Raw genomic sequence first — 27043 nt, forward strand, 5'->3', positions numbered from 1 at the left:
TTAACTTAGTTGAGTTGTTTAATTTAAAGACAAGCCATGCAACATTAAGTTTGTGTTCTTGTTTATTTAAAAATGCTAAGAAAAGAGTTTGTAAATTATTGTTAACAATTGTATTTGTGTCTTCATTTGGTTGCGAGGAGCTAGGATTGGTATAGGTATTTTCTAAATATTAAAACGTAATAACAATGTCGGGCATGCCCATATAAATTCAGTATATACAACTATCACTTCAACTACCAAATAATGATAAACTAATACTGCAATCTCCGCACTCAACGAAAAACATTAACAACTACAGACTCAACACACGCACACACACGGAGGGGGAATCACATTACTTGGGAAGCAATTACGTGTTGTTTTGGCACAGAGTGTCTGCGGAAGAGATAGAAAAATTATTTGCCAATTAGCCTGTCGCCGGTAGATAGATTTCGCTCCGATTTCCCTTACCTCACCATAGAAAACGACCCACTATCACAGCAACTAAAGCTACAGCTGCCACGACTACGACGCCCATCACACGACGAGTACCTGGATTGGAAGAATACACAGATTAGTACGTATAGATGGCAGTGGGTAAATCAAAAGCGTAGGAAACTGCTGGCCCGAATTTGATATCATGCAGTTTTAGAAGAGTTAGTGTGGCATTTGAGCAGTTTCCTTGAAGCGTCGTATATTTGCATGCTAGTCAAGCCAGGATTGAATGTGTGGTAAGCTTTTTACAGCGATCATTAAGCCTATAAGTGTAAATATTTTAGGGACAAATACCATGGGTCAGTCTGTTATGGGTAGTGTGCTCTGGATCTGGTGCGTGGTGGTTACTCTAAACATTGCCTTGACATTCACAAACACAAATCAACCACATACAATGACCCAATTGAACACTTACTCGTGAATCCTCAACTTGATAGCGATCTTTGCGATTTTGGCTTAAATTTGGACAAGTCACACGAGTGTGCAAACGTGGACTGGACGCGGTTTACATGGACAACAGACAGTACACAGATGCTCGACGGACGGTGGACTTCAGATCTTGATTCCTGGCGGTGCTGTAACTGTGGTGCTGTGGTTCGTGGTGTTTGGCTCGAGATGTCGATGGTTGGTACAGATACAGTTATAGGTTATAGACAGCGGTATTTTATAGGTATAGAGATTGCGCTAAGCGAGATAGAGCATTTTCTTAGCCTATGGATGAGCAGTTGATGAGCGCTTCTGGATGGATGCTTATAATGTACAAATATCTAAATACAAGTTTTTAAAAAAGCTTTGGCTTCGAGCCTGTGATGATGCTGACGATGATGTCTGATGGATTGCGTTCTGGCCTGGCTGCAGTTTCTTTCTACTGCGGCTCTTCACCTGCTGCGCCGCCTCCACCGGATCCACCGGTTGAAATGTCGCGCCCGTGCTTGCTCAGCCACTCGATGATCACACCGTTGGACCAACCGAATCCAGTCTGTACCTCGTACTCCCCACCGCCGCCTCCAACTCCGAACTCATCGGCGTTGTACTATAAATACAGATTCATTATTGTAATAATAAATAAGTAGAATTCTAAACTCTCAACTTACCTTCTCGTACATGTGCCTGTCCTTGCTAAACGCCGCGAAGTTGGTCTTCACCCACCTGGTGGCCCACTTGAGTGACATATTCTTTGCCTCGGGCGTGTTCAGGTTGTTCAGGCCCTCGACCAGGATGTACTGCATCGGAGCCCACACATTGGGCGCATCCCACTGTTCACCGGTGTAGCTCAACGTGTTGGGCACTCCACCAGGGTAGCTGTCCAACTTGTTCCGCTCAATGTAGGCCATAACTGAAGCCGAGATCTTTTCGGATTCCGAAATGTTGAAGGCCTTAACCCACAGTGGAGACAGATTGGTGGGCGTATAGTAATCGCGCGGCTTCTGGTTGATCATATCGTAGTCCAACCAAACACCGGCCTCCTCGTTCCACAAAACTTCCTGGATACCCTGTAATGTGATGAGGTCCATTAAGTATCTTCATCTATGACTATGGCCACCAATTGTTGTGGTAGATATAAGTCCCTTACCAGCAGGATTTTCTCGGCCTTGGTCTCGTACTCGGTGACCTTCTTGGTGTTGCCAGCCTTGGAGTGGAATTCGGCAATCAACTTGGCGTTCCAGTAGAGATAGGCATTCAGGTCGACGGGCACAATTGAGGTGGTACTCAGGGCGGTGCGGTTTCCATCATTGGTTCCAGTGGGGGAGATGAACCAGCGTGAGCTGAAGTCCATTCCCGATTCGGCGCCTGCCTTGAGTTCACTGTAATGCAGTTCCCTGGCCTCATCAGTGGGGAACTCCTCGCCGGTCTCCACATCCTCTCGATAGGATTCTGGTCGCGGTCCGGACGACGAATCACGGTACACACACAGAATGTGATTCTTCACCGTCACATTGTGATTGTTCACAAAGTACTCGAACTCGTGTTCCAACGTGTCCAAGGCATCAATGGCGAACTTGTCGTTGTTGGTGAAGTCCACGTACGACTTGACCATTCCGGTTAGAAGTGGAGGCTGGGAGCGACCATGGTAGTAGACGCGACCGCCATTAGGAATAAAACCGAAACGATTCACAATGGACAAGAAGTTCTCAATCATGCCGCGCGCTGTGTCATACATCTGGCTGTAGAGGAGTCCACGGATGATCCAGTAGGAGTCCCAGTAGTAGAACTCAATGAAACGACCGCCGGGCACTATCACGGGATTGGGCACGGGAATGATCGAGTAGTACTCGGGATTCTTTGATACTTCGTCCTTCATTTTGCGTCCCAAGTCCTTCCAAATGCTATTCAGCTCCACGCCCCACTGCTTAAGATCTGGGTCGGAGATCAAATCCAGGAAGCTGGGACTCTCCTTCCAGTCGGAGGGCGTCCATGCCTCAAGCTCAGTGCCCGGTGCACTGAAGTATTCCTGCAAATGGATTGGCACTCTACAGTTTCTGCACGAGATTGGCTTCCCATCCTCTCGAACTTACATCGACAAACTTCTTGAGATCCTCACTGCTGGGCGTCTGATTCTTGGCCTCCATCATAGCATTGAAGTCTGCGAGCGTCTTGTCGGGCGAATTGTTCAGTTTCATGTCCACAAAGGTTTTCGAATCCGCAAACAGTTTGGGCACTGCCGTTTGGATGGTGTGCAACAGATTGCCCTCGCAGTAGATTTCACTGGAAAATACAACAATTATATAAATTAGAATAGATTATATTTAAATATATATGAAAATTAAAAGTGAGCAGGAAATATTATATATCACGCTTTTTCTGTTTTGAAAAATAAGAATCTTTATAAATTTAAATTTATTTGCACAGCCGGAGCCGAAAAATCCCGGATGAGGCTTACGTAAGCCAGAGCATAAAAGCGGCTTATTCCGATTCCCATTTCCATTCCCATTCCCATACAATACACACACTGACAGCACTAATTAGTGCAAATAATTCTCGAGTTAAATGGATATAAAACCGCGCCAGCACGAGTATCCAGGTGGTGCTGGTGCTGGTTAGGTGAACACCTGTCCAAAGCATCGATGAATCGTATCTGCTGATCAGATACGGCCAAAGCTAATGCACGAATAACCAACACGTCACGTTTATGGCGCCGTGAAAGGAAAGCACTCAAGCTGAATACCTGGTGATACTTCAGCTTCGACGATGCGACGATTGGTGACCAGAGTGCGGAAGTCCGTCAGGTAACTTACCAGCTGGCGAATGGATCCTGTGCCGCCTCCTCCTCGGCGGGAATGGCATTGTCATAGTCGGTGGTGAGATCGGGTAGGCTGTAGGACTTAGCCTGGGACACGGCCACCAGGCAACTCCAGCTCACTAGGAGCAGGCTGAGGGTCGATAACTTAAACATCCTTTCACTGGATCGCCGCTAATGAACTGAACTTTCAATCTGCGTGAATGAGAATACGAATTGTTGTTGCTGAGGCTGCTGATGTAGGTAGGTGTTATATCCTTTGGCGCACAGGATATGCTCGCGATCCCTGAATGCAAACTGAACGAACACAAGCACCGCAACCAGCGCCAGTCAGCGCAAGAATACTTCTAACTGTTCCGCTCGATTCCATTTTTATAAAACTAATTTAATCTACGAATGCGACGGAGACTACGCCGACCAGCGATCGGCAAAACGAACGATCTTCGGGCGGGGGCAAGGTGATTTCTTGGATCCAAGTCATCGGATCCGATGGGGCGGCATGGGTGGGGTTTGCTTGGTCGGGTCGCTCGATCGACGAACGGGTTGCGCATTTGGGGGCGCGTTTGGTCTATTTTTAAAAGCGTCAAAGTGGCCCCAAACGTAATTGTCGGGTTCACCTGCTCCAAGTCTCGTGAATATACCATGTATGTCCATGTATGTACATATGTACATAGTAAGCCATTCATTAGCTGCTCAATCGGCATAGTGGTATCGGTTCTAAGTGCCTTGGTAATTACACACATAGAGTTTCCCAGTGGCAAGGGGCATTCGACTGGGTTTTTGGCACACCCATCATTTGCATATCGTTAACCGATGCATGAATATTCATGGCGTTGAGCCTTCGAATATCTATATACATATCATATTCATAACTCATTTAAAGCGGCACCCGCATCCCTTGATGATTTGTATTTCCCATATATACATTATTTGGCACATTTGCCTGAGGAAGGTCCCACTGTAATGCCAACTGGTCTACTGATAACACGAAATTTTGGGGATTTTAGGCCTAGTTTAAATGCTAATAGGTAATGCTCCACTTAGGATAAGCAGTGTGGAACATTTTCTTGGAATTCAACTAACCAGTTATCCAGAAATTTAATGAGTTTAGCTCGATATCTCTGCGATTTGCATTGCAGTGCGGATTAATCGCGCTGAACCTGATTTGAGGTCACTGAGGAAAAGTGACATTCGCCTGCGTTTTATTTATAGCCATCCATGAAGCTGATACATTTTCAAGACTATAATTAGAGTGGGTTGTGTGTTAGTGACACGTGTGTCTGGCCCCAAATAATGGACCGGAATTGCGCCGTTTTGCACGAATGCCATTCTGCGTAGTGTGGACATAACGAGTCTTAATTGAACTGATTTGCTGAATAAGGATTGCTTTCGAGAGATTAACGAATGGTTATACATATGTGGAAATTTAAGGCGCAGAAAGATGGTTATGTGATGGGACTGGTAAACTTGAGCCGAGCTTAGAAGCCAGTTTAACTCATACAGCTATGTACATATGTATTTTATGGAACATCAAGTGTATGATGAATTATCGCAGTGCGATGATATAACCCCTCTATGGCTCGGAAAACAAAGGGTACTCAAATACGCCAAACAATTGTGCAATTTAAATTGAGCCTTACGGTAGTGAGAACCAGAAAGAGAACGATACCCCGAGAAGCCCATTGTTTAAATCTTTCTGTGACGACAGCAACTAGCAGGTGCGACTAAATCATTGATCTAATACGTCACAAGCTGCTAACATTTATGATTCCATTAGCGAAGTCATTCAGCATTTATAAGTTGGGATCATAGACAGTCGTAATAATTACACTTCTTCAAGACACACTCCATTGAGTTTTATTATTTACTTTCTAGTTCCGCTCTGCGTACGTAACAAATATTTGATTTATGGCACTTTTGGAAAACATTTCAGATAACCATGGATGACAAATAGTTGGCGCTACAGCTGGCCCTACGTGTCAGGCATTCGAAAACATTGTTGTATCAACAACTTGGAGGGTTTAATATCCCCACTACGGGGACTTCCGATTCCGCATTACTGGAAATCACACAATTCCGACTTAAATTCCATATAAATCATAAAAATGCAGCCCGAGACCCCCAAAAGATGTTTTCAGAATCATGAAACAACTATTGTTTAAACCACAATTTAAGGTGCGTGAACAAAATAATTAACTTTAATGAATGGTCGTTCGCACTCTCACCATTTAGCGGGGCTATTATGCTTGCCAGTTAATTTATAATTTGATTATATAGATCTTTATTATAAATCTTCATTGTCGTCATCGATGGAAGCGATAAGTGCCTCGGGTGACGTTTTTGTTTGCATACAATGCCCAAAGTTTGTCAATTCCGATTTTTGACCCGGGCTCAAAAACAAAACTTTGCCAAAATCATTCAAGGACGTAGTTAATCGTTATGTGGGCCATTCAGCGTGTTCGTATAATTGCCGTTTAATTTAATCTCTCAACTAGCTATTATAAAGCACGGTCCGTTGGTTGGCTTAGCCAAAATGTCTAACAAATACCTGATAGGTTCAGAATGACATGTTTAAATCCGCGAGGAAAACGAAGAGACACATTCAAAAACTGGAAATGTCATTAAGACGCCTGCATCAGGTTGAATTAACTTGTTTTAGATACTGTGCGTTTTGCTTTGATTAGCCGTTCAAATGCCGATCCAAAGACCTTCAAAAGGTTATTGAATCGTTAAAAAAAGTGTTCTAGAACTAGTTACTTATTTTACATAAGCAAACTAATTAAATAAGGTTCCAATAGAAGATTGATATTGAGTGGCTCAAGTACTGCGCTTCAATCTTAATCAAATAAAGCCCAATTTGACCTAGTAACATAATAATCCACTGGAGCCTTAATCTGCAATCTTGAGTGGCCAATAAAGGTTTATCGATTGCTCATGAGATTGAAGGCATTGAACTTAATCTTAAAGATTACTTCAATTTTCGTTATCATGGGCATTGTTTATTGCATTGATATTGAAAATAGATCTTGAAGTAATCTTCTGATGGAATTTCACTTGAAATACTGCGACATTCAAGGCGCTTTATCGCCTTCAAGCTCTTCAACTTTAAGAATCTTTTTCACTCTATATACTTTAGTGCAGTAAACTTGTTTTCGGGCAAGTTCAGTGATACTGATAAATTTCTGATTACTTTGCAGGAGTCGGCAGGTTCAAGTGCATTTATACTTTGCAACTTAGAAAAAAACATTAAGAAATTAATATTCATATTGATTTTGATAAGATTAAACAGGTTTAGCAACCGAGAGTACATCATCCAGTCTGGCAGGATCAGCTAATTTCAGTTATTAACTCATTTCTTAATAAAATTCGCAGCTCAAATTAGGTGCAATTAATTTTAAAACAAAAAAGTGGTTTCGGCAGTGAGAAAACGAGACTTGAAGCGATGATACTAGACACCCGTTTATATTCTATTCAGTGTAAGATTTCTGTCCGCAAGTCCATTTAAATGCTAAGTACCACAGATCACACGGAGACCACAGATCACTGACACCGCAAGTCAGTGAGTAAAAATAACGCAAATCCACGTTTTCCACGAGATAAAGCTCAGGGAAAATATCAGCAGATATCAGGGAAAATGTCAGCGACCACAACAATTTGTATTGAGAATTATAATTTAATTGCTTTTGTATATTCAGTTTGCGGATTTTTTTTTTGTTTTTCTCTACGGCCGAGAGTTTTATGCCAATTTAAATTCACCAAATTACAATTGTTTTCAGAGTTATTTTTCAGTTTGAATTAATTTCTAGTTTGTTTTCGCATTTCACACACTTTTATTATTGGCAATTTGATGAGCTAACAACGAGTTTTTATAACTCGCTCACTATCTGTATTGTGCACCTGATTACTATATATAAGAGGACTATATACACTTTCGTTCCTAATCAAAAGCGTTGCTTTATCGCTATAAAGCCCCTGCGATGTTGAGCGTTTGAAGGCAACGATCCGACTGCCTCGATCCAAGTGCTGGAGATTTAAATTTAAATAAGATTTTTGCAAAGATCTGACCGAAACAGATTTACCCCGTGTTCCCTTTGAGAAAAGAAGCCAGCACAGTTGTTAATTGACTTTTCTGTTTACCTTTTTAGTTGAGAACGTTAGTTATTAAGATTTATTGATGCGTAAACTGCCACATTTTCATTGATTGATTGATTGGCGGCGAGTCGAGAAAATTATGCAATTGGTGAAGCACAAAGGCAGACTCCTCTTAATGTGGAAAAGTTTTTATAATTTGGCGTGACACGGAAACCGTAAATACTTAGTCTGATTTTCTAAAACCTCGCTCTTCAAAAATTTCAAAATTGAGGCGATAAGATAGAATCGCCATGAAATGAATTGACGTGGTATTTAACAACCTCTTATTTATCACTAAGTTATGATCGTTGCCGAAAACGATTGTAAATCTCTTTTGATTTGGAAAAATGATAATTCATTATTGAGATAGGCTGGAAGTTGGCTATAAAACAAATAAGTAGAAATAGTTTCAGTGTTGAATTTGTGTATTAATAAACACTGATTATAAATTAAATCATTGATAATGCCGTATTCCAACATAATTAGAACTTTGAAAAAAAACACTGTCATTACTGTTACTAATCGAATAAATCACCGTTTATTGTTTATTATTTGTAATTCTAAGCTACTCATCTTATAATACGCATTTTACATGAGTAAATTGCATATTTCCGGAAGAATCATTCGAGTATTGTTCATTCAAAATAAGTTCAAAGTTGGACTGCATTCATATATATTTAATCTATACACATGAATGAGTAAACTTTGTATTTCTTTAGTTATCTAAATATTAATGGTCATATGTGAAATTGGAAGATTTCGAGCAAGGATGACTTCTGTGCGTTACATAGTGTGGATGAGACAGTATCAGGTGACTCAGATGGCCCCCCATTTATAGCTCTATCTGGCTGCAATCTAGCCTCACCTGAGCCTGTGGCGGCTGGAGCACCTCCTAATCGCATACTGATTTAGTTTCTTAGAAGCACAATGGAGTCCCTGGAAGTGGGGAAATCGGGACAGACACTTGATGATATGCATGACAAGCTGAGTGTGTACTAAGATCGGAAACCAAACGGTTCCAGAGGGGGATCTGTCTCAATTGATGCCTTGTCAGTCTGTCTGCTGTTGTCTGGGCTGATAAGAAAAGGGGCAGATAATGGATTAATTTGCGATTTAGCTGGGCTAGCGAGATCCCTGTGACTGCTACAAACGTGACTGTCGTTATTGCTCAACAGCTGCCTGCAATCGGATTCTAACGGGTTAATCCGTTTCACATTACGTATACGACGTGGACACACCGCCAACAACGACCAATCGCAACTCAGCTCTACACAGATAAGTGATTCTAACTGAGTTCGTGACAAAAAACAATTGGTAACAAATGCCAGTTACATAGCAAGTAATCTGTTAATATTAATAGCTCTAAAGCTTGCACTTTGAATAATTTAATCGTTGCGGTTTTTAACGAACATAAATAAAAGGAATTTCTAGAACTGCTTGATATTTATGGAAGTCTTTGTAATAGACAAGCCATCACATTGAGGCTGAACTAATTACAAATGAGTGCAAGTAAATCAGGGCTTAGTTTTTTCCAATTTACTAAAATTACAATAACTTAAGTCAATGGGAAGTGAAATTTAATTGATAATAAATGTCCAAGTTATTGTACATACATGAAATTGAAGAGCCTTTTAAGATTGAGGCACATTGGCTTATAATCGATATTTTGCATAGTAATATTTGACCAGCTTAAGTAGAGTTAACTAATTATTACAGTTAAGATATTTGAATATATTATTTAATACATTCGACCTGCGGCTAACAATGTATACATTCGTTCTACATTACAAATCACTCATACGAAACTTACACGACAAGTTATTTGTTGAGCAACACGAACTTAAAAGTAGACTGCACTTTTCGGCTTCCCCAAAAGTATGCTACGAAATGAAATAGGCGACTAGTAGATAAGCGCAATCAAAAGGAGGGGCTCGTTGTTCTGATTGATAAGCCTGCGTCGGAACAGATAACACATTGTAACGATCGGACTTCTTTAAGCGCCAGGTGTGTGTGTCCTTGAGATCGCGCAACGTGTTCTTTAGTGGCGTTTCTCAAAGTGTATGCACCTGTTGCAGTTCTGCGCCACTGAAATTCCAAAGGTGTTCCGAAACAAGGTCGTATGTGACTATGTGCCGACACGTGCTTAACTGCTCGGACTACTTATGAATCTGTTTTGCTATAAATGACAATTCAAATGCCTATGGATATTTCATTTGAAACACGAACATATTTGCTATTACACTTGTTTTTCTGCATAGTTTTCAGTTTTAAGAAATGTTTGGCTTGTGGGAACTTAAAAGTAACGATGCGAGAATTTTTACGCTCTTATCGAACGGCGACACTTGTGAACACAGAAGCAAAGCAAAACAAAAGCAAAATAACGAAGGTGCTAATGACGGAGTTCATACACCCTTACATTATATGAACTTGTGGAAAAGTTTCTACAAATTGGATATATTAGATAAAGCGATTACATTGCGGATTATTTCCAACTACATATTAGAGATGAATGTACATTTAAAAAATACTCCAAGACTATGTGATATTATTCATCTGTGATAGGAGTTGTTTTGGGAACTTACATTCCAAAGAAAGATATTTGATTGTTGACAATATTATTAATGCAATTCACAAACAACACTTTAAGAATAGTGCTCTAATATTGGCAATAAATGTAATGTCTTCGATCACTTTTGGCCAACTTAATAAGCGGGATCTTATCTATAACTTTGATGTTTCCTAACGAAATATGATAAATGACAGTACATTTTTCTATGGTATCTGTTGGAGAAAACTGGAAAATAAAAGTGCTAATACTAATTGCCGCAGCACAATCGCGATGAAAAACAAGTGATATTTTGGCTCGCCGGCAGATTTGCAAACGTAAGCGTGCGTGAGAAGAAAAAAGCAAACATAACCGAGTGGCATTGGCACCGAAAAGCAAAATAGCGTTGGTCTAAAATAAAACTATCCACTATATGCGGCTATATATGTATGTATACGAGCATTTGGCACTTTGGCGAGACATTTGCCAGATACGCGGCGGGCAGGAAAGTGAAAGCGGGTAGCTAGACAACAGATGTCTGAAGTTGGCATGTGCACGGTGCACGGTGCACAATCTGCAGAATTATGCAACACAATATTGATCAGAACAATTTGTTCAGGCAAACTTACCCATTTCCGTTCATTTTGTGATTGCTCAATGGATTCGCTGAATTCGACGCCATATTGCGACAAAGAATGTTGTTTCCTGATGTCACAAAATATCTTGAGATTCTCGCAACGTTGAGCGCGGATAGCGGAGATTTCAATTTGACTAAAATGTTTTGTTTATTCTTGCCACTTGTTTATCACGTCAATATGCGTTCTTTGCATTTATCACGCGGTTCGATCACTGCCGTATTATTGTTCGTATTCCTATTCACCGTCGACTGGTTACTTCTTTTGCCTTCGAGCAGCGCCACGAGACTAATCACGACCGTGCAACTTACGGTTGTTAAATAGTTTTCGCTCAGCGAATTTCGCGCTTTTCCGCTCTGGTTCTCACATCAGAAACTTGGATAACAACAGCGCAAAGAGCGAGCGGATTTTATTATACACTTTTATCGGCGAGATATACACTGTCAGGACAACGGGCTGCAATCATAACCCACTGAAGCAAATTATTTGATCAGATATCGAACCGTTCAAATCGAAAATTCTAAATAAAAAAAAATGATTTATGATTGCTTTACAATTTATAACAATCAATATCAAATAAGCAAAACATATCCAATTATATTAGTATTTTTGAAAGTGTTTTTATACAAAAACAAACTTTACTGTGATTACAAAATATTTCTGTGACTGCAATAATTTTGGACTCAAAACAAGTGAAACATATGTACATACATTAAAACATTTTGATAAACGAAACTTATTTTGACAGAGTTTTCCAACAAGGATGATTAATTCTGTAAATGATAAAATTCAAAAGTATTTAATGTTTTACATGAAGTTGTTTGATAATTTTAAAAATTATTTTTTAGAATTACTTGCTGAAGCTTAATCATTCGGAGAAATAGATTTGCTCTTTCAATAAATATCCTCTCGACTTGCCAAATCATATACTGTGCTGCATACTTTTTTGCAAAATACCAATCTCAATAAATCTTGTTTGATTCGAAGCTTATGTCATGGATACCTCAACATTTTTGTCAGTGTACATTGACAGTTGTTAGCGAACGTGCTTGGGAGATAAAGCGCAAGAGCAAACCGCGTATATGTTGCTGGATTCGGTTTCTCTGGTTGTGATAAAAGACACGCACACAGTGATACTAGCTTTTGGGAGAGAGTATTTTACCAGATCGTTTTTAGAATGTGTGTGTGGTATGTCTGTCAACCGGTACATTTTCTCTATCCTTCGGGTCTCTCTCTCTCTCTTTCTCTCTCTTGCTCTTTCCGCACACGCACACTTCCTCGTTTTGCGAACTTTGTCCACGACATATTGTAAAACCCCCTTCCATATTTAACACAACCCGTCTCTTTCTTTCCCCTAATGCAATTTGCAGTTGCATTTGAAATGTGACGTGTTGACAGTGAATTGGCGACAGAGTAAACAAAATGTTTAGTAACCTAGCATAGATTCGTTTAATGGATATGTTTTTCGAATGTGTTTTTTGAATAAGTTCCAAGGTGCCCTTGCCAATTATTAGATTGGTGAGTGTATAACTTTCTGCCTCCCTTTTTCTGCCAGACAAACCGGTTCCGAAAATTATGCCAGTCTACAGACTCTACCAACAGAGACTGCCAAGTTTCGCCCAAACAACAGCACGTTTTCATCTCGAAATACCAACGACCTTCGCTTGTGACCTTTGGGCAACCACTCGTGAACACACACACGTACACCTGCATATACACAATAAAAGCCAGACAAAAGATAAGCATTACTTATCGAAAGAAGAAAAACTCCATTGCTGATCGAGCGGCAATTACATTATTCACAAGTTATATTTAAATATCAAAGGGTTCCGAAGTCAAATCAATCGGCATAAATGCTCAATCACGTCTGTATCTTATCCCTTTGGCTGTTTTTAGATTGTGAGAGTAACATGAAAACCAGTTTTTAACATTTCACAGACAAACAAAAGTTGAACACACACACTTGCGCATGAGTAAAGTACATAAGTGTGGGGGCTCGTCAGGCACACACACATAGACATGTTTATGTTGGTTTATTTTTATGTTTTCAGCTGATTTGGTTTTGGTCGAGTTGAACGATTTCATAATAAGCAGACGATGTTTCACGTGGCTCAACGGGGCGTATACGCGATAAGTCAATCTGACGCTATCTCTGCTCGCATTTATGCACTTTTCCTTTCGTTTACAATGCAATCTGTGTACTTAGCCCATTATAAACAGTTAACGTGTGTCTAGGGATGAAATAACCCACTTTAAGAAAGTAGAATATTATGAAACATCATAATACTGCTAAGTATAAGTCATTTTCGACTCGGGTTACTGCGAAGTTGATTGCCCTAGGCCACTTAAGTCTCAATTGGCGGTTGACACTTTCGAGAAAATCCGGTGGGCTGGTACTGAGACCCAATTGGATCCAATTGAATGAACTCAGCCAGATTTACACTTGCCTCTGGAAATGTCGCAAAAGTCGCCAGCGGAAATGTTAATTGAATCGAGTTAACTTATTTCACCAATGAAAATACCTCTTAATTGAATGGCCAGCATGGCAATTGATGGCCCAGCATTCCGGAGGTCACTGTGTTATGCAAACTAAGCAATAAAACTAAATGGAAAAGTGTAAACAGATTTAACTTGTTTCGCCAGCTTATCTTGTGCGGTGTTTGTACATTTCGGGGGCTCGTCAATGGGAAAAGTGCATTCTGTATTAAAGCTGACTGAAAGATTAGATATAAATGATGAAATAATTTGTGAAAGCCAATCGTTCTCTGCTACGTGATACATTCATTCATGTTTAACTTCAGCCGTCTGACTTGTTATTGTACAAACCACACAAATATTCTTCCCTAGCTCCCAACACTGTACTTCAGTTTGAGTAAATACTTTCGACTTAAGTTGAAGCTTGAAGTACTTAACTTGTGTAACAATCTGGAACCCAATCTCTATCCTCCCAGATGAACTGAACTTGAAACCTGAAGACCTCTTGGTAAAATGATCTAGTACTACACAAAAAAAGTTTACAACAAATGGAACCCTTTCATGAGCAGTGCATTGTTTGTTTACTCGTCTGCCGTCGTATATATTTGTATTTGTATATATTTCTCGCTGTGTGTTCAGGTGTCTCCGATATAAATACACCAAGTTGCACGGCGTGAGCAATTGATCTACTCTTATCACAAGACAATTTGGCATTTGGCACGGCCAGCACCAGCTGGGAACACAAATAACAATTTGTTTATTTTAGACAATATTACTTCGTGGCGATTTTCTGCGCATGCACGTTGTTCAATATAAATGTAAAAAAAAGTGCGACCAACCGGCGAGACGAAAGAAAACCGACTGACATTGAGAAGCCAGAAAATAAGCAATGGTGACGCAAAGAAAGATAATCCCACTTTCGTCACAGGACGGATAAAGAAGCGTATTGCCCAAAAGAATTGGTCTTACCATTTGGTACTCAATTATTGGCTGCCCCCAAAAAGTATGCTACAATATGCTGGTACAACACATTTTATAAATCTACTGCGGCAGCGCAATAAATAAATGATGATCCAATATGGGTAACCTTATTATTGTTGTTTATAGTCTAGCACATTATATCAGCATCAACCATATTAGACCCTTGCGGTGAAATCATTGGCAGTAGCTTTTGATGCCCTGGTTTGGATACCCATGTGACCACACAATATAAAAGCAGCACATGACGCCAAAATAAGTGACGACACTAACGGCAAATAGCACCATACAGAAATGGATCGAATAGAATGTACCCTAGCTGAAATAAAAGAACACCAAAGAGTGCTGAATTCATACCCAAGAAATTTAATACTCAAATTTTTAACCATACTTTGAACTAATTTAGAATGCTTACTTTACAGATTTTACTAGACCCTCCATTTTTTAATCAACAGGAAAATTATAGTGTGTTGCATACTAATTGTACAATTTTGTAATAGTATACATTTTTTAATTGCAAGTCGAATGAAAATTATCATGCCCATAGCAAAAGCATTAAAGAAATAAAAGCTTGCTGATGGTTTTGATGACTAAGCGGCAGCTTTTGCCAACCTGAGTCATAGACCTCCAAAGGAAAACTAGGTGACAAAATTACCATACTTAAGCCGAAGCTTACATGCTCTTTCCAAGAGCCTTAATAAAGTATAATAAGTTAAAAAAGGAATTACATTGAGATAATACTTTAGATATGTCTACCATATTTCTACTTAGAAACATAAGAATAATCATTTTCCAAAGTCATGCCATTTTTAAAAAATGAACAGCCTCCAATTTAGTTAATAATTGTCTTAAATCATATTAAACAAATTTTTTTATATTTGATTGCACTTATAAAAAACATTTAAGAAATGAAAATGATTTTAAAATAATTTAAGAAAAGCCTTAGCATTAGCAGAACAACTTTATGTAAATAAGTCACCTATTCGAACTGGTACAGTCGAATACTTTCTATTTGGCCAACGATCTCCCGTTCGCAAGTGAGAGCCCCAAAGCTTGTGGAGCTTTTATTCTCGCATTGTTTCCATTTTTTAGCGGTGCTTACCTCGCCGGCATTTGGGCTCCATTGGGGCAGTTTGAATCAGAATCTCAGTAAGCGAACATCGTTGATAGAACCAGCAATCATGCCAATCGGTGAGTTTCCCAGTGGATGTGAGTGTGGGTGTGGAGTGCCCTGAGCAGTTGGATAATGGAATGGATAATTGGGTGAATTTAAAGATGGGGAAACGAGCGGCGGAACTTTTGGCCCACGACCAAAATAAAATTGTGTCGTCCAATTCCTAGAATCGAAACCTATCGTTCTTTATCTATGTTGGTTTTCTGCCAGTGGAAAAAATACAAGCAACTTTCACCTTGTGATCGTCCAGATTCAATTAATGGCAATATGCTATACATCTTGGACTGCCTTTGTTGGTTTAATTTATGACCCATTGAATTGATTCTTCACCCAAGGTGTCCAAAAATGTTCACCATCTGGGATGAGTCACTTGTCTTCGCCTTGAACTCGGGCAATAATCAATAGGAATTCAGCAAGGGTGACCCACGGGGTCAGACGAAAGATGCACCTCCAATGATGTCATGCGAAATAATGTTGCTTGAGAAACCATTCGTCGTGTAATCTATTCAAAGCGAAAAGCACAACCTCGCATATACGAGTATCTGGGCAAATGTTTGTCGCTCGAGACTGGCAGTAAAGCCGGCTCGGAACTCGAAATAAAGCTTGAGTGGAATTAGCTAGAATATTTTGCTGCAAAGAACCGATGGCGATCTAAATGACATCATGCGAATGGTGCTAATAAACAAGCGAAAACAAAAACAGACGCTAAACATGCTGATATATATCTACATACGTAGAAAAAACTCACAAACATAAAAATAGCTACGAATTCTTTCCAGTTCAAGAATTTTGTATGACAACACTCTCATGTTTGAGGTTGCTAATTCAAACCCCAAAACCTTCCCACCGCTCAAAGTCGTTGTAGTAGTAGTACAGTTGGCTCAAAAAATCGTAGCCATGTACAGTGGCCACTGAAAATGTGATCTAATATGCCATTTCGTTTGCAGAAGTCAATACCCCCGATAAGTTGGAGTACCAGTTCTTCCCCGCCAGCGGAGGAGTGTTCACCTTCAAGGTGCGTTCGCCCAAGGATGCCCACTTGGCCCTCACACCCGCGCCTGAGGAGAACGGCCCCATCTTCGAGATCTTCCTGGGCGGATGGGAGAACACCAAGTCGGTGATCCGCAAGGACCGCCAGAAGCCCGAGGTCGCTGAGGTGCCCACTCCGGGCATCCTGGATGCCGGCGAATTCCGCGGTTTCTGGGTGCGCTGGTACGACAATGTCATCACCGTTGGCCGCGAAGGTGACGCCGCTGCCTTCCTCTCCTACGATGCTGGTAGCCTCTTCCCGGTCAACTTCGTCGGCATCTGCACCGGATGGGGTGCCAGCGGCACCTGGCTGATTGATGGTGAGTTTACACTCAGCTCCACCCCTTTTCTATGAAACGGATAGCACAGGTGTTTACCCTCTCACTGATTAGTTTACCCATCGTAATGATCTAAGTGATCTATTGTCCTACAGCTGCTCAATGAAATCTATTGTCTGGTTGCAAAGTCAGCTGATTCAATTTGAATATCGACTATTATTATGCCCGCTACTTGAAGAGTTGGCTTTTCATTATTTGGTTCTGTTAGGTTAGCTCGTAAAAACCAACTAAACCAAACCAAACTTCTTAAAGATAATTATGGATTGGCCAAGTATATATGTAGATATAAGATTTGCTGTTGATTTCATGAATTTCTGACAAATGCCACTATTTCCTTGCAGAGTCCGCCCCATCGGCTCCCGTCATGGGCTTCGCCGCGCCCACCGGAAGCGGACCAGGATGCTGGGTGGCCGCCGCCAACGGAGAGGTGCCGCCCAACGCCCTGGAGGGAGGATTCGACAGCAGCGAGCAGTTGTACATCGCCCGTGCCCGCCACGAGGGTGACCTCATTCCCGGCAAGCTGCATCCCTCCCATGGAGTCACCTACGTGGCCTGGGGAGGCGGCGAGCACGGACACGCCGAATACGAGGTGCTGTGCGCCGGCGGCGGCCAGTGGGTGCCCGTGGATGCCGGAAACATCCCGCCCAATGCCGTGCCCGCCGGTGAGACCGCCGAGGGTGAGCCGCTCTTCATTGGCCGTGCCACCCACGAGGGAACCATCACTGTGGGCAAGGTGCAGCCCTCCCACGGATGCTGCTACATTCCGTACGGCGGCGAGGAGCTGGCCTACAAGGAGTTCGAGATCTACGTGGCCAACTAAACGGCGGATCGAATGTCCAATGCACTGAAACACGTTTGTTAATCTGAGCGCTTTACAGTTGAACTGGTCGCAGAAATTTTATTTATATTTGCATTTCTACTCAAAGCTGTTGGAGAATCTCTATTTTATGTCGAAAAGTTTATTACACTGTTCACCGAAATTGGTTAATAAACAATAAATATGTTTAAGAAAATAACATATCTGAAATTGGCTGTCATTTGAAATTCCAATAAGCGTGGGAAGAGTATATTTGAATTCATTACGCTTGGAAATAACAATAAAATAGGCTAACTAGCTGTTTGAATTTTCCAAAAAGAAAGTAATGAAGATATAGTTTAGACTAGTTTTATTTGGGTTTTAAAGGTTTTTATCTGCCTTTATTTTAATTCACAATTCTATCACAATCATTAATCACCTTTTAATCCATTTGTACTCAATGAGATTGTTATCAAGCATTCCTTATTTTGAATGAAATTATTCATGGCACTATCTTAAAACGAGTGCAATCGCTGAAGTACAGATTATCTTAAGCAGCCCATTCAAAATAATTTATTTCCACTTGATGAAAATCTTTTCCTTATCTCATTATCAATGAACCCATAAACACCTCATAATCTAAAAATAGTTTAACCAAAAAAAATCTGGTGAAATGTTTGCAGTACAAAGAGCATATTACCAAATTACAATTTTTTTTACAATAATTACAATTAGAATAACAATTATTCTAATGTCTTTGATATTACTATATAGCTATAGACCCTAAACTTGTTTCTTATATTCAATTCTTTTTATTCAATAACCATTCATATTGGCCTATATAAATGGGTATGAATAGTCGTTATGTCTGCAAAATATATTTAAGTCAGTTATCAGCATATGACGTTTTTTTGTCCTATATATTAACTAACCTGCTTATGTCTGTTTGAACACCTGGCTTTGGAATGTTTTAAAAGTAATAGTAATGACAGACCCATAAATACCCATGGGGCAATTTGTAGATTTCAAAATATGTTTGATTTTAGGTAGTAAAGCTTAAATCTGATGAAAAATATGGCGAAATGGAAGCATCACGCAGTGGAACAAAAAAATCATGTTTCTATTAAGTCCAATATGCTTTTGTGAACTACGTTTCTCGAATATAAGAAAAATGTTTAATGTTCAAGCACCTCTTCTGAGAATTAAAAATGGTAAAAAAAAATGAATCTGTACTTAAGATACAGATACCGGTCTATAGTATAAATATTAAAATTCAAAGCACGCGACGAAGTCCTAATAAATTTCTCAGACGAGTGAAGTGGAGTAGCCGATCCACCTGATAAAGATAAGGGTAGTGATAAGATCCCTTAGGCAGGGTATAAATACCTAGATGGAGCATGAACCAATCATCACTTCTTGCAATGGGAAAGTTTTTGGCACTACTCGCAGTCCTCTGCCTTAGCCAGGTTATCGGTGCTGAACGTAAGTCCCATCTAGGCGAATTCAATAGTGTTGGTCTAATAGTTAATCGATCTGTATTCCTGGCACAATCCAGGCATCGTCAACTGCTACTGGGGCACCTGGGCCAACTACCGCAGCGGCAATGGCAAGTTCGATGTGTCCAACATCGATTCCGGTCTGTGCACCCATCTGAGCTACTCCTTCTTTGGAATCAACGACAATGGTGAGATCCAGTCCCTGGACACCTGGCTGGACTACGATCTGGGCTTCATCAGCCAGGCGGTTGGCCTGAAGAAGCAGAACTCCAACCTGAAGGTCCTGGCCGTCGTCGGTGGCTGGAACGAGGGCTCCACCAAGTACTCCTCGATGGCCGGCGATTGGTACAAGCGCCAGAACTTCATCAACTCCGCTTTGAACCTGCTGCGCAACAATGGCTTCGATGGTCTGGATCTGGACTGGGAGTACCCCAACCAGCGCGGTGGTAACTGGAACGATCGTGCTAACTTTGTGACTCTGCTGCGCGAGATTAAGGAGGCGTGAGTACAGGATCTACTCCCAAAGTCCACTTTAAGTTAATGTTTTATGTCCTGCAGGTTCGCTCCCTATGGCTATGAGTTGGGTATTGCTGTGGGCGCCGGCGAGTCTCTGGCCAGTTCATCCTACGAAATTGCCAACATTGCTCAGCATGTCAACTTCATCAACGTGATGACCTACGACTTTGCCATGGCCTCCGATGGCCAGACCGGTTTTAATGCCCCCCAGTGGGCCGTGGAGAACGCCATCAACTTCTGGTTGAGCCAGGGTGCTCCAGCCAACAAGCTGGTGCTCGGCGTGGGCACCTACGGACGCTCCTTCCAGCTGTCGGACTCCTCACAGAACTGGCCCGGAGCACCGTGCCGTGGAGAGGGCTCCGCTGGATCCTACACTGGCTCTACCGGCTACTTGGGCTACAACGAGATCTGCCAGAACAACTGGCACACCGTCTTCGACTACGGAAATGCCGCTCCCTACGCCTACTCCGGTGACCAGTGGGTGAGCTTCGACAACGTGCTCAGTGTCCAGTACAAGATGGACTTTGCTCTGTCCAAGGGTCTGGCCGGTGCCATGATCTGGTCCCTGGAGACGGATGACTACCGCGGTCTGTGCGGTCAGTCATACCCTCTGCTCAGGACCATCAACGAGAAGCTGCGTTGGTAAAAGGGGACTCCGATTATTAAAAATAAATGTTTGAACATTTAAAAAGGCTCTGGTTTTTGTGACTGTAGGGAATGATTCAAAAGTTATACCACCTTAACTCTAAGGTAAAACCAAATATATCTATTAAGGAATACCTTAAACATGTAAAAAGTCTGTAGGAACGATCGAAATGCCCCATAAAAACCTTTACATGACTTCGAAAAAAGGGATATAGTATCTTGTACCGGAAGCTAAATACTTCTAAATATTTCTGTAAATATGTTCGTAGAGCTCAAAGGCCAAACAAAAACATATCTGAAAGTGCGATCGACATTTGTTTGTTTAATACCACTTACTCGTAAAGTAAAAGGGTGTACTAGATTCGCTGAAAAGTATGAAACAGATAGACCAGAAAGAACTCGCAGTCCAGATAATGATATTGTATATAAATGTACAACTGTATGTTTTATTAAAGTTCTTAAGTATTGTATTCTTTTATGTCACTTTTGAATAATGCATACAAACTAATCCTATTTTCTTCAGTTGGTTATATTTTCATGTGATATCAGTATTGATAGTAATGGTAGATTTCTAGTTAAAAGTATAAATCATGATAAAATAAATATGCTTTGTTTGTTATTCATAGAATGAATACAAGTTTATTTATTTGATTTACACTTCGTGGAGAGTATGAATGAGTAGCTAGCAACAGTTTGAACCCCATCCAGGACGATGATAAAATGTTTCTTCGAGTGGGGTACGATACGATTGCCGTTCTCCAAATCTCAAGATGCACTTGAAACTCTGGCAATAAAGTGAAATTTATATGCATAATATAATGCAAGAGTATAGATATAGGTCACTTGTCGTCTCAGTTTCCTCGCTGAGTGCAATATATTAGACTTTTGTTTTCTATTTCAGCGATTTCTTATGTGAAGTGGCGATTTATCAACGCAGTCGATGTTCTACCGATAAGAAATTTGCTGGGGAGCGGCCTATATAAGCTAGGAGCCATGATACGAAGAGCTATTGTTACCATTAACCTACGAAGTGCAGGATGAAGTTAGTTTCGATTTGGGCGTTGGCTGCTCTTTGCCTTTGCCTTGGACAAGTGGCCAGCAGCGAAAGTAAGTAGTTGATAAAGCTTGTCCAGGTATCGGTATCTCATTGGATCCCTCTAATCCTGCAGAGCTGCTTAATTGCTACTGGGGCACCTGGGCCAACTACCGTCCTGGAGATGGAAAGTTCACTCCCGCGGACATCGACCCCTCCCTGTGCACCCACATCAGCTACACCTTCTTCGGAATCAGCGATGCCGGCGAGTTCAAGTCCCTAGACACCTGGCTGGACATGGACGATGGACTAGGTAAGTTATACTTTTACCTATTTAAAGATAGAGAATGTTAATGAAATGGTTTTTCCATGCAGGTTTCATTAGCCAGACGATTGCGCTGAAGCAGCGCAACCCAAGCCTCAAGATTTTAGCCGTAGTTGGTGGCTGGAATGAAGGTTCCACCAAGTACTCGGCCATGGCCGCCGATCCTGCCAAGCGTGCCACCTTTGTGTCAACTTCGCTGGCTTTCATTCAGCAGTACGGCTTTGATGGTTTGGATTTGGACTGGGAGTACCCTGGACAGCGAGGAGGCAGTGAAGCGGATCGCGAAAACTTCGTTACTCTGCTGCGCGAGATTAAGGAAACGTGAGTGGTCATGAAGTTTGTTATTCCTGGCCACACAATAACATGTATCAATCTCCGACAGCTACGACCAGTATGGATTGGAACTGGGTATTGCTGTCGGTGCCTCCGAGAAATCGGCCAGCATATCATACGACATTCCGGCCATTTCGCAGCACTTGACTTTCATTAACGTTATGACCTACGACTTCCACATGGCTCTGGATGGCTATCTGGGTCTGAACGCTCCTCTGCCCGAGGTCGCCGAATCCATTGACTATTGGCTTTCTCATGGTGAGTTTACAAATCTGGGAATCTAGCTTTCAAACTAATGAATAATGCCTAGGTGCACCCGCTGAGAAACTTATCTTGGGCATTGGCTTCTATGGCCACAGCTACCAGATGTCCGATAGCTCACAGAACTGGCCCGGAGCTGCGTGCATTGGTCCCGGATCTGCTGGCGTCTACACCCGGGAAAATGGGTTCATGGGCTACCACGAGATCTGCCTGAACAACTGGCAAACCGTTTTCGACCAGGAGAACGGTGCTCCATATGCTTTCCAGGGAGATCAGTGGATCGGCTATGACAATCCCGAAAGTATCCAGCTGAAGATGCAGCTGGTCGAGTCTCGCAATCTGGGTGGTGCCATGATGTGGTCCATCGAGACGGATGATTTCCGTGGCTTGTGCGGAGAGTCCTATCCCCTGCTGAAGACCATGAACCGTGCCCTGGGCAAGGAAGTGAGTGGAGGAGGTGGCAGCAGCGGAGGAGGAAGTGTTACTGCCGCTCCAACTGCTGCTCCAACTGCTGCTCCCACTTCGGCAACCACTCCCGGTGGTGGAAGTGGTGGCAACGGAGGAGGCTCCAGTGGAGACTGCTCCGCAGATGGTCATTTTCTATGGGAGGGCGATTGCAGTAAGTACTTCCAGTGCGCCGGTGGCATCCGTTACGACTTTCAATGCGGGGAAGGACTGTACTTCAGTAGCTCAACCAAAATATGCGACTGGCCGTCCAATGTAGATTGTCCCTATTAAATGATTAGCAAATGAAAATAAACAAACATGACTATTACACAAGAAATCAATTATTTTTCAAGTGTCTCTCACAGCGTATTGTATATTATTAATTCATATTTATGACTAGCGGAATCCCGATTAGATTTAGATTCCTGAAATACTATCATTTACAAATATGAAGTTAGTCACCGCGAGCGGACTTGCGGAAAATTATGAGACACGCCGTGAGGCAAGTGCATATGATTCAATTTCAATATTGAAATACTGATAAAGAACTCAACCACGGTTAGACTTGTTAACAAGAAACCATATTTATGTAAACACAGGTGAGTTACCGCGCTTTGTTCCTCGTAATGTGCAATTATTGCCATGACAATGGAGATCAAATGTGTGCTTTGATTACCTTATAAAACCGGAAGTGCATTAAATTGGAGACAAAATTATACATATTTTAGTAGGCTGTGCGATTCCAGTATACATAGATTAGATTTCTCATAAACTGTTTCATAAATGACACTCCTTGTGATCAAAACACTTGTACTTGTCCGAAAACAAATTTAAACCTAGAATTTATTCACTGAACCATTTTATTTAATCTACGATTAGATAAATATTGTATAAATTTTAAGTTAAAATCGTTAGGTTCATTTTTGCCATGACTTCTCTTCAGTATGTCCTAATGCTAATGATATTTCTGATCTGCGGTTGTGTAGCAAAAGAGTGTAAGTATATCCTAATACTATTCCTTCAAATGCTTCATTCCTTGGAGTCTTTCATTCCTTTGAATGTTGTTATTCCTGCAGATAACATCTTTTGTCAGTATGATTTGGCCTCCTACTACTACAAAGGACGCAGCCAGTTCTTTGAGTGGCACTTGGACTCCAGACTTTGCACCCACTTGGTTCTTGGTTCTGGAATAGGTGTGGATGGCAAGACCGGTGAACTGAGGATCACTGACAAGATTCTGCTACTGGAGAAGAGTAAGTAAGAGTAATCAAATATATGATTGTATATCTATAACTCTTTATAGACAAGCTGAGCAGCGTCAAAGCCATGAAGTCGGATAGCATTAAGAAGGTAATGTTTACCATCGGTGGTTGGGAGGAGGATTCCAGCTCGTTTTCCCGCATGGTAGCCTCCCCGAAGAAGCGAGACAATTTCTATACCTCTATGTTGAACTTCATGTTCAAGTGGGGATTCGATGGCGTCCAGATCGATTGGCGCTATCCCACACTGCTGGGTGGGCAGCCGGCGGATCGCCAGAACTTTGTGATCCTGCTGGAGGAGCTGGGATTAATGTAAGTTCCGGCAGGTGAATCTTTTTATAATTTTATAAGTGCTTTCCCTTTTTCGATAGCTTTCGACATCACCAGCTTATTTTAATGGTGGCTGTGCTGGGACGAACAAACCAGCGCCACCTGGAAAGCTACAATATCCCAGAGATAGTAAAACACTTGGACTTCATCCACCTGATGATGCACGACGAGCAGGATCCGTATCGCCAACGCTTGGCTTACAATGCTCCACTTCATGGATATGAATACAGCGCTGCTGAGTCCATTGAACATTGGAAACAAAATGGAAAAGCCTCAGAGAAGCTTATCTTGGGCATCCCGCTCTTCGTGCGCTCCTACACCATGGATAGGAATCAATCGACAGTGGGATCGCCCTGCAAGGGACCCGGCAGACCTACTAAGCAATCCCACCGTCCCGGCTTCATGACCTACAACGAGTGGTGCGTGCGGGAGTCCAAATGGAGCCGGAAGTTTGACCAGGTGGCCAAGGTGCCGTATGCCACACTGGGTGATCAGTGGGTAAGCTACGAGAGCCCGGCAAGCATCTGGGCCAAGATGCACCTGTTGCAGGAGCACCAGCTGGGTGGCGCCATGGCCTGGACCATTGACGTTGACGATTTCCGGGGCACTTGTGGCGAGCGTTATGGATTGCTTCGTGTGATCTTCGCCGCCTTGGGCGACAAGAACGCCCTCACAACAGAGAAACCGACCACAGAAGCCACCGGAATGTGTCCACATGATGGGTTCAAGCGCAATGGTTGGGATTGCCGTTTGTACCACGAGTGCCGCGATGGGGAGAGGATCTATTATGAGTGCCTCGAGGGTCAGTACTTCGACGAGAACCAGGTCGTGTGCCGACCAGCCGCAGAGGTCAAGTGTGATCAGAACTTTGTCATTTGGCGACCGGGAATGCCCGTTTACAACTTCAAAAACATGCCACTAAACCTCAAGATCGTTGAGTAAATACAGAAACCCCGAGATTTTTTTTGGCAAATAAAATCTAGCACTTTACTGATCCAGAGTAGTTGCACCTGTTGGTGTCAAGGTCAAAGTTCAGCCCAGTGGGACAATCAAAGTTGTGGGTCTTGCCGCCACTGCAATAGTAGAACTTGGAGCAGTTGTCCGGATCACGAACATATCCTTCGGGCGCATCAGCTGGACAACTGAATCCTTCACTAGTCGTTTTCCTGTTCGATTCGGTGGTCAAACCAGATGGGGTGTTGCCGCCGAAGAGCACACGGTTGATTTCGTGCAGCAGGGGATAGGGCTGCTGACCGCAGGTGCCGCGGAAGTCATCCGATTCCAGGGACCAGACCATTATGCCACCCAGGTGGTGGTCCATCACGTACCGCGCCTTTAGCGCCAAGCTACGTGGGTCTTCGTAACCCACCCACTGGCGCTGCCTGTAAGCGTAAGGCACCTGCTGCGTGGCCTCCCATTTCTGTGTCCACTCCTCCTGCTTCATCATCTCACAGAGCTCGTTGTAACCCAGGACGCCCGGTTCGCGGGAATAGTTTCCTGCAATACCCTTGCCGATATGCGCCGCTCCTGGCTGATTGTCATAGGCAGATGCTAACGTGAAGGAGCGGCCGTAGAAAGGAACTCCTAGGATCAGCTTTTCAGGCGGAGCACCTGCTAGCAGCCAATACTTGACAACGGCGTCCACGTTCAGCTGCTGTTGTCGCCCGGTAGAATCACTTTCATCCCTTTCAGCAGCATACAGGGGAGCATTGATGCCCACCACCTTGTCCCACGGTCCGTGGAGGTCGTAGGCCATCACATTAATGAGGTCCAGATACGGGACAATAGCCGGAATGTCGTACGATATTTCAGCGGAGAATTGTGCGGAACCCACAGCAGCACTGAGCAGGAAACCAAAGGGTTCCAAGCTGAGAAGGGTTTAAGGGTCAGAAATGAGCAGCACATAAAATTCCTTCTGATCTTACCCCTCCTTCAGCTCCTTCAAAAAGGTAATGTAGTTTGAGCGATCGTCGTTTTCCAGGCTGTGACGCTGGCCAGGGTACTCCCAATCCAGATCCAGGCCATCGAAACCATGGCGCTGCAAAAACCTGACCACATCATCCACGAACTTGGCGCGCTTCAAGGGATCACGGGCCACTAAGGAGAATCTCTTGGACCCCTCGTTCCAACCACCCACGGCCACGAGCGTCTTTAACACAGGATTCTTCAGCTTGAGGGCATTAAAGCTCTTTATATTTCCGCGTCCACCATTCTCCTCAAGATCCAGATAAGCGTCAATCACCCGAAGCTGGCCAGTCTCCTCGATGCCCAGGAAGGCGTAAATAAGATGGGTGCACAAAAACGGATCAATATCTTCCACGCCGAACTTGCCCTGACTAGGTCGATAAACGGACCACGTGCCCTGGTAGCACACAACGTTCTCTGCAAGGGGATTTCACCGATAATCCAGGAGAAGTGTCCATCCGTGAAACTTACTTGAAGCGTTGCCTTGTGCAGATGAAGCTGCTGCCATCAGGATTGCCCCGAGGAGAAGCCTAACTAAACCAGATACGGTCCACATTTCTTGACCACTAAATGCATACTTCCCGCAACTTCATGACTTTTATACACCTTAACTTTATGAT

General features: G+C 42.5%; 6 protein-coding genes across 10 annotated transcripts; 4 read left to right on the forward strand and 2 right to left on the reverse strand.

Moving 5' to 3' along the window:
* Nucleotides 1–44: 44 nt before the first annotated feature.
* Nucleotides 45–11449, reverse strand: LOC122614782 (trehalase). Of its 5 annotated transcripts, XM_043789436.1 has the most exons (8): nucleotides 7610–7718; nucleotides 3711–3907; nucleotides 2991–3180; nucleotides 2048–2926; nucleotides 1569–1967; nucleotides 1357–1507; nucleotides 451–531; nucleotides 45–375 (listed from the first exon to the last, which is right to left on the reverse strand). In XM_043789436.1, the coding sequence occupies exons 2-7, from the start codon at nucleotides 3866–3868 to the stop codon at nucleotides 452–454; spliced, it is 1857 nt and encodes a 618-aa protein (XP_043645371.1). In that variant the 5' UTR covers nucleotides 3869–3907; nucleotides 7610–7718; the 3' UTR covers nucleotides 45–375; nucleotide 451. The 5 variants fall into 5 exon arrangements, 3 of the variants coding, with proteins under 3 accessions (XP_043645371.1, XP_043645372.1, XP_043645370.1); XR_006325766.1 differs by lacking the exons at nucleotides 3711–3907; nucleotides 7610–7718 and adding an exon at nucleotides 11018–11446 and having other exon boundaries at nucleotides 890–1507; XR_006325765.1 differs by lacking the exon at nucleotides 7610–7718 and having other exon boundaries at nucleotides 890–1507; nucleotides 3711–4060.
* Nucleotides 11450–15564: 4115 nt separating this feature from the next.
* Nucleotides 15565–18033, forward strand: LOC122613255 (C3 and PZP-like alpha-2-macroglobulin domain-containing protein 8). Its single transcript, XM_043787348.1, has 3 exons — nucleotides 15565–15667; nucleotides 16598–16999; nucleotides 17359–18033. Exons 1-3 carry the CDS (start codon nucleotides 15658–15660, stop codon nucleotides 17835–17837), a joined length of 891 nt encoding a protein of 296 aa, XP_043643283.1. The 5' UTR covers nucleotides 15565–15657; the 3' UTR covers nucleotides 17838–18033.
* A 1177-nt stretch (nucleotides 18034–19210) lies between these two features.
* On the forward strand, nucleotides 19211–20516 carry LOC122613451 (acidic mammalian chitinase). Its single transcript, XM_043787639.1, has 3 exons — nucleotides 19211–19295; nucleotides 19369–19810; nucleotides 19868–20516. Exons 1-3 carry the CDS (start codon nucleotides 19211–19213, stop codon nucleotides 20469–20471), a joined length of 1131 nt encoding a protein of 376 aa, XP_043643574.1. The 3' UTR covers nucleotides 20472–20516.
* Nucleotides 20517–21492: 976 nt separating this feature from the next.
* Nucleotides 21493–23193, forward strand: LOC122613598 (acidic mammalian chitinase). The gene is made up of 5 exons (XM_043787834.1): nucleotides 21493–21577; nucleotides 21640–21816; nucleotides 21879–22149; nucleotides 22211–22419; nucleotides 22472–23193. Exons 1-5 carry the CDS (start codon nucleotides 21508–21510, stop codon nucleotides 23158–23160), a joined length of 1416 nt encoding a protein of 471 aa, XP_043643769.1. The 5' UTR covers nucleotides 21493–21507; the 3' UTR covers nucleotides 23161–23193.
* Nucleotides 23194–23644: 451 nt separating this feature from the next.
* Nucleotides 23645–25448, forward strand: LOC122612869 (chitinase-3-like protein 1). The gene is made up of 4 exons (XM_043786733.1): nucleotides 23645–23864; nucleotides 23946–24122; nucleotides 24173–24440; nucleotides 24500–25448. The coding sequence occupies exons 1-4, from the start codon at nucleotides 23798–23800 to the stop codon at nucleotides 25398–25400; spliced, it is 1413 nt and encodes a 470-aa protein (XP_043642668.1). The 5' UTR covers nucleotides 23645–23797; the 3' UTR covers nucleotides 25401–25448.
* On the reverse strand, nucleotides 25438–27031 carry LOC122612868 (acidic mammalian chitinase). Its single transcript, XM_043786732.1, has 3 exons — nucleotides 26895–27031; nucleotides 26384–26840; nucleotides 25438–26326 (listed from the first exon to the last, which is right to left on the reverse strand). The coding sequence occupies exons 1-3, from the start codon at nucleotides 26977–26979 to the stop codon at nucleotides 25438–25440; spliced, it is 1431 nt and encodes a 476-aa protein (XP_043642667.1). The 5' UTR covers nucleotides 26980–27031.
* Nucleotides 27032–27043: the final 12 nt, after the last annotated feature.

Source organism: Drosophila teissieri, chromosome 2R (assembly GCF_016746235.2).
Source record: "Drosophila teissieri strain GT53w chromosome 2R, Prin_Dtei_1.1, whole genome shotgun sequence".
Lineage (NCBI taxonomy): Eukaryota > Metazoa > Arthropoda > Insecta > Diptera > Drosophilidae > Drosophila > Drosophila teissieri.

Bases quoted from the DNA above. Each gene is read 5' to 3' on its own strand.
- LOC122614782 (XM_043789436.1), bottom strand. From the start codon at position 3,868: ATGTTTAAGTTATCGACCCTCAGCCTGCTCCTAGTGAGCTGGAGTTGC. The intron at 2,927-2,990 runs GTAAGTTCGAGA...ATCCATTTGCAG, and splicing joins ATCTCAAGAAGTTTGTCGAT to GAATACTTCAGTGCACCGGG. The intron at 1,968-2,047 runs GTAAGGGACTTA...ATCACATTACAG, and splicing joins AGGCCGAGAAAATCCTGCTG to GGTATCCAGGAAGTTTTGTG.
- LOC122613598 (XM_043787834.1), top strand. From the start codon at position 21,508: ATGAAGTTAGTTTCGATTTGGGCGTTGGCTGCTCTTTGCCTTTGCCTT. The intron at 21,578-21,639 runs GTAAGTAGTTGA...CTAATCCTGCAG, and splicing joins ACAAGTGGCCAGCAGCGAAA to AGCTGCTTAATTGCTACTGG. The intron at 22,150-22,210 runs GTGAGTGGTCAT...AATCTCCGACAG, and splicing joins CTGCGCGAGATTAAGGAAAC to CTACGACCAGTATGGATTGG.
- LOC122613255 (XM_043787348.1), top strand. The intron at 17,000-17,358 runs GTGAGTTTACAC...ATTTCCTTGCAG, and splicing joins CGGCACCTGGCTGATTGATG to AGTCCGCCCCATCGGCTCCC.
- LOC122612869 (XM_043786733.1), top strand. From the start codon at position 23,798: ATGACTTCTCTTCAGTATGTCCTAATGCTAATGATATTTCTGATCTGC. The intron at 23,865-23,945 runs GTAAGTATATCC...TTATTCCTGCAG, and splicing joins CGGTTGTGTAGCAAAAGAGT to ATAACATCTTTTGTCAGTAT. The intron at 24,441-24,499 runs GTAAGTTCCGGC...CTTTTTCGATAG, and splicing joins CTGGAGGAGCTGGGATTAAT to CTTTCGACATCACCAGCTTA.
- LOC122612868 (XM_043786732.1), bottom strand. From the start codon at position 26,979: ATGTGGACCGTATCTGGTTTAGTTAGGCTTCTCCTCGGGGCAATCCTG. The intron at 26,841-26,894 runs GTAAGTTTCACG...ATCCCCTTGCAG, and splicing joins TGCACAAGGCAACGCTTCAA to AGAACGTTGTGTGCTACCAG. The intron at 26,327-26,383 runs GTAAGATCAGAA...AACCCTTCTCAG, and splicing joins TTGAAGGAGCTGAAGGAGGG to CTTGGAACCCTTTGGTTTCC.
- LOC122613451 (XM_043787639.1), top strand. From the start codon at position 19,211: ATGAACCAATCATCACTTCTTGCAATGGGAAAGTTTTTGGCACTACTC. The intron at 19,296-19,368 runs GTAAGTCCCATC...GGCACAATCCAG, and splicing joins CCAGGTTATCGGTGCTGAAC to GCATCGTCAACTGCTACTGG. The intron at 19,811-19,867 runs GTGAGTACAGGA...TATGTCCTGCAG, and splicing joins CTGCGCGAGATTAAGGAGGC to GTTCGCTCCCTATGGCTATG.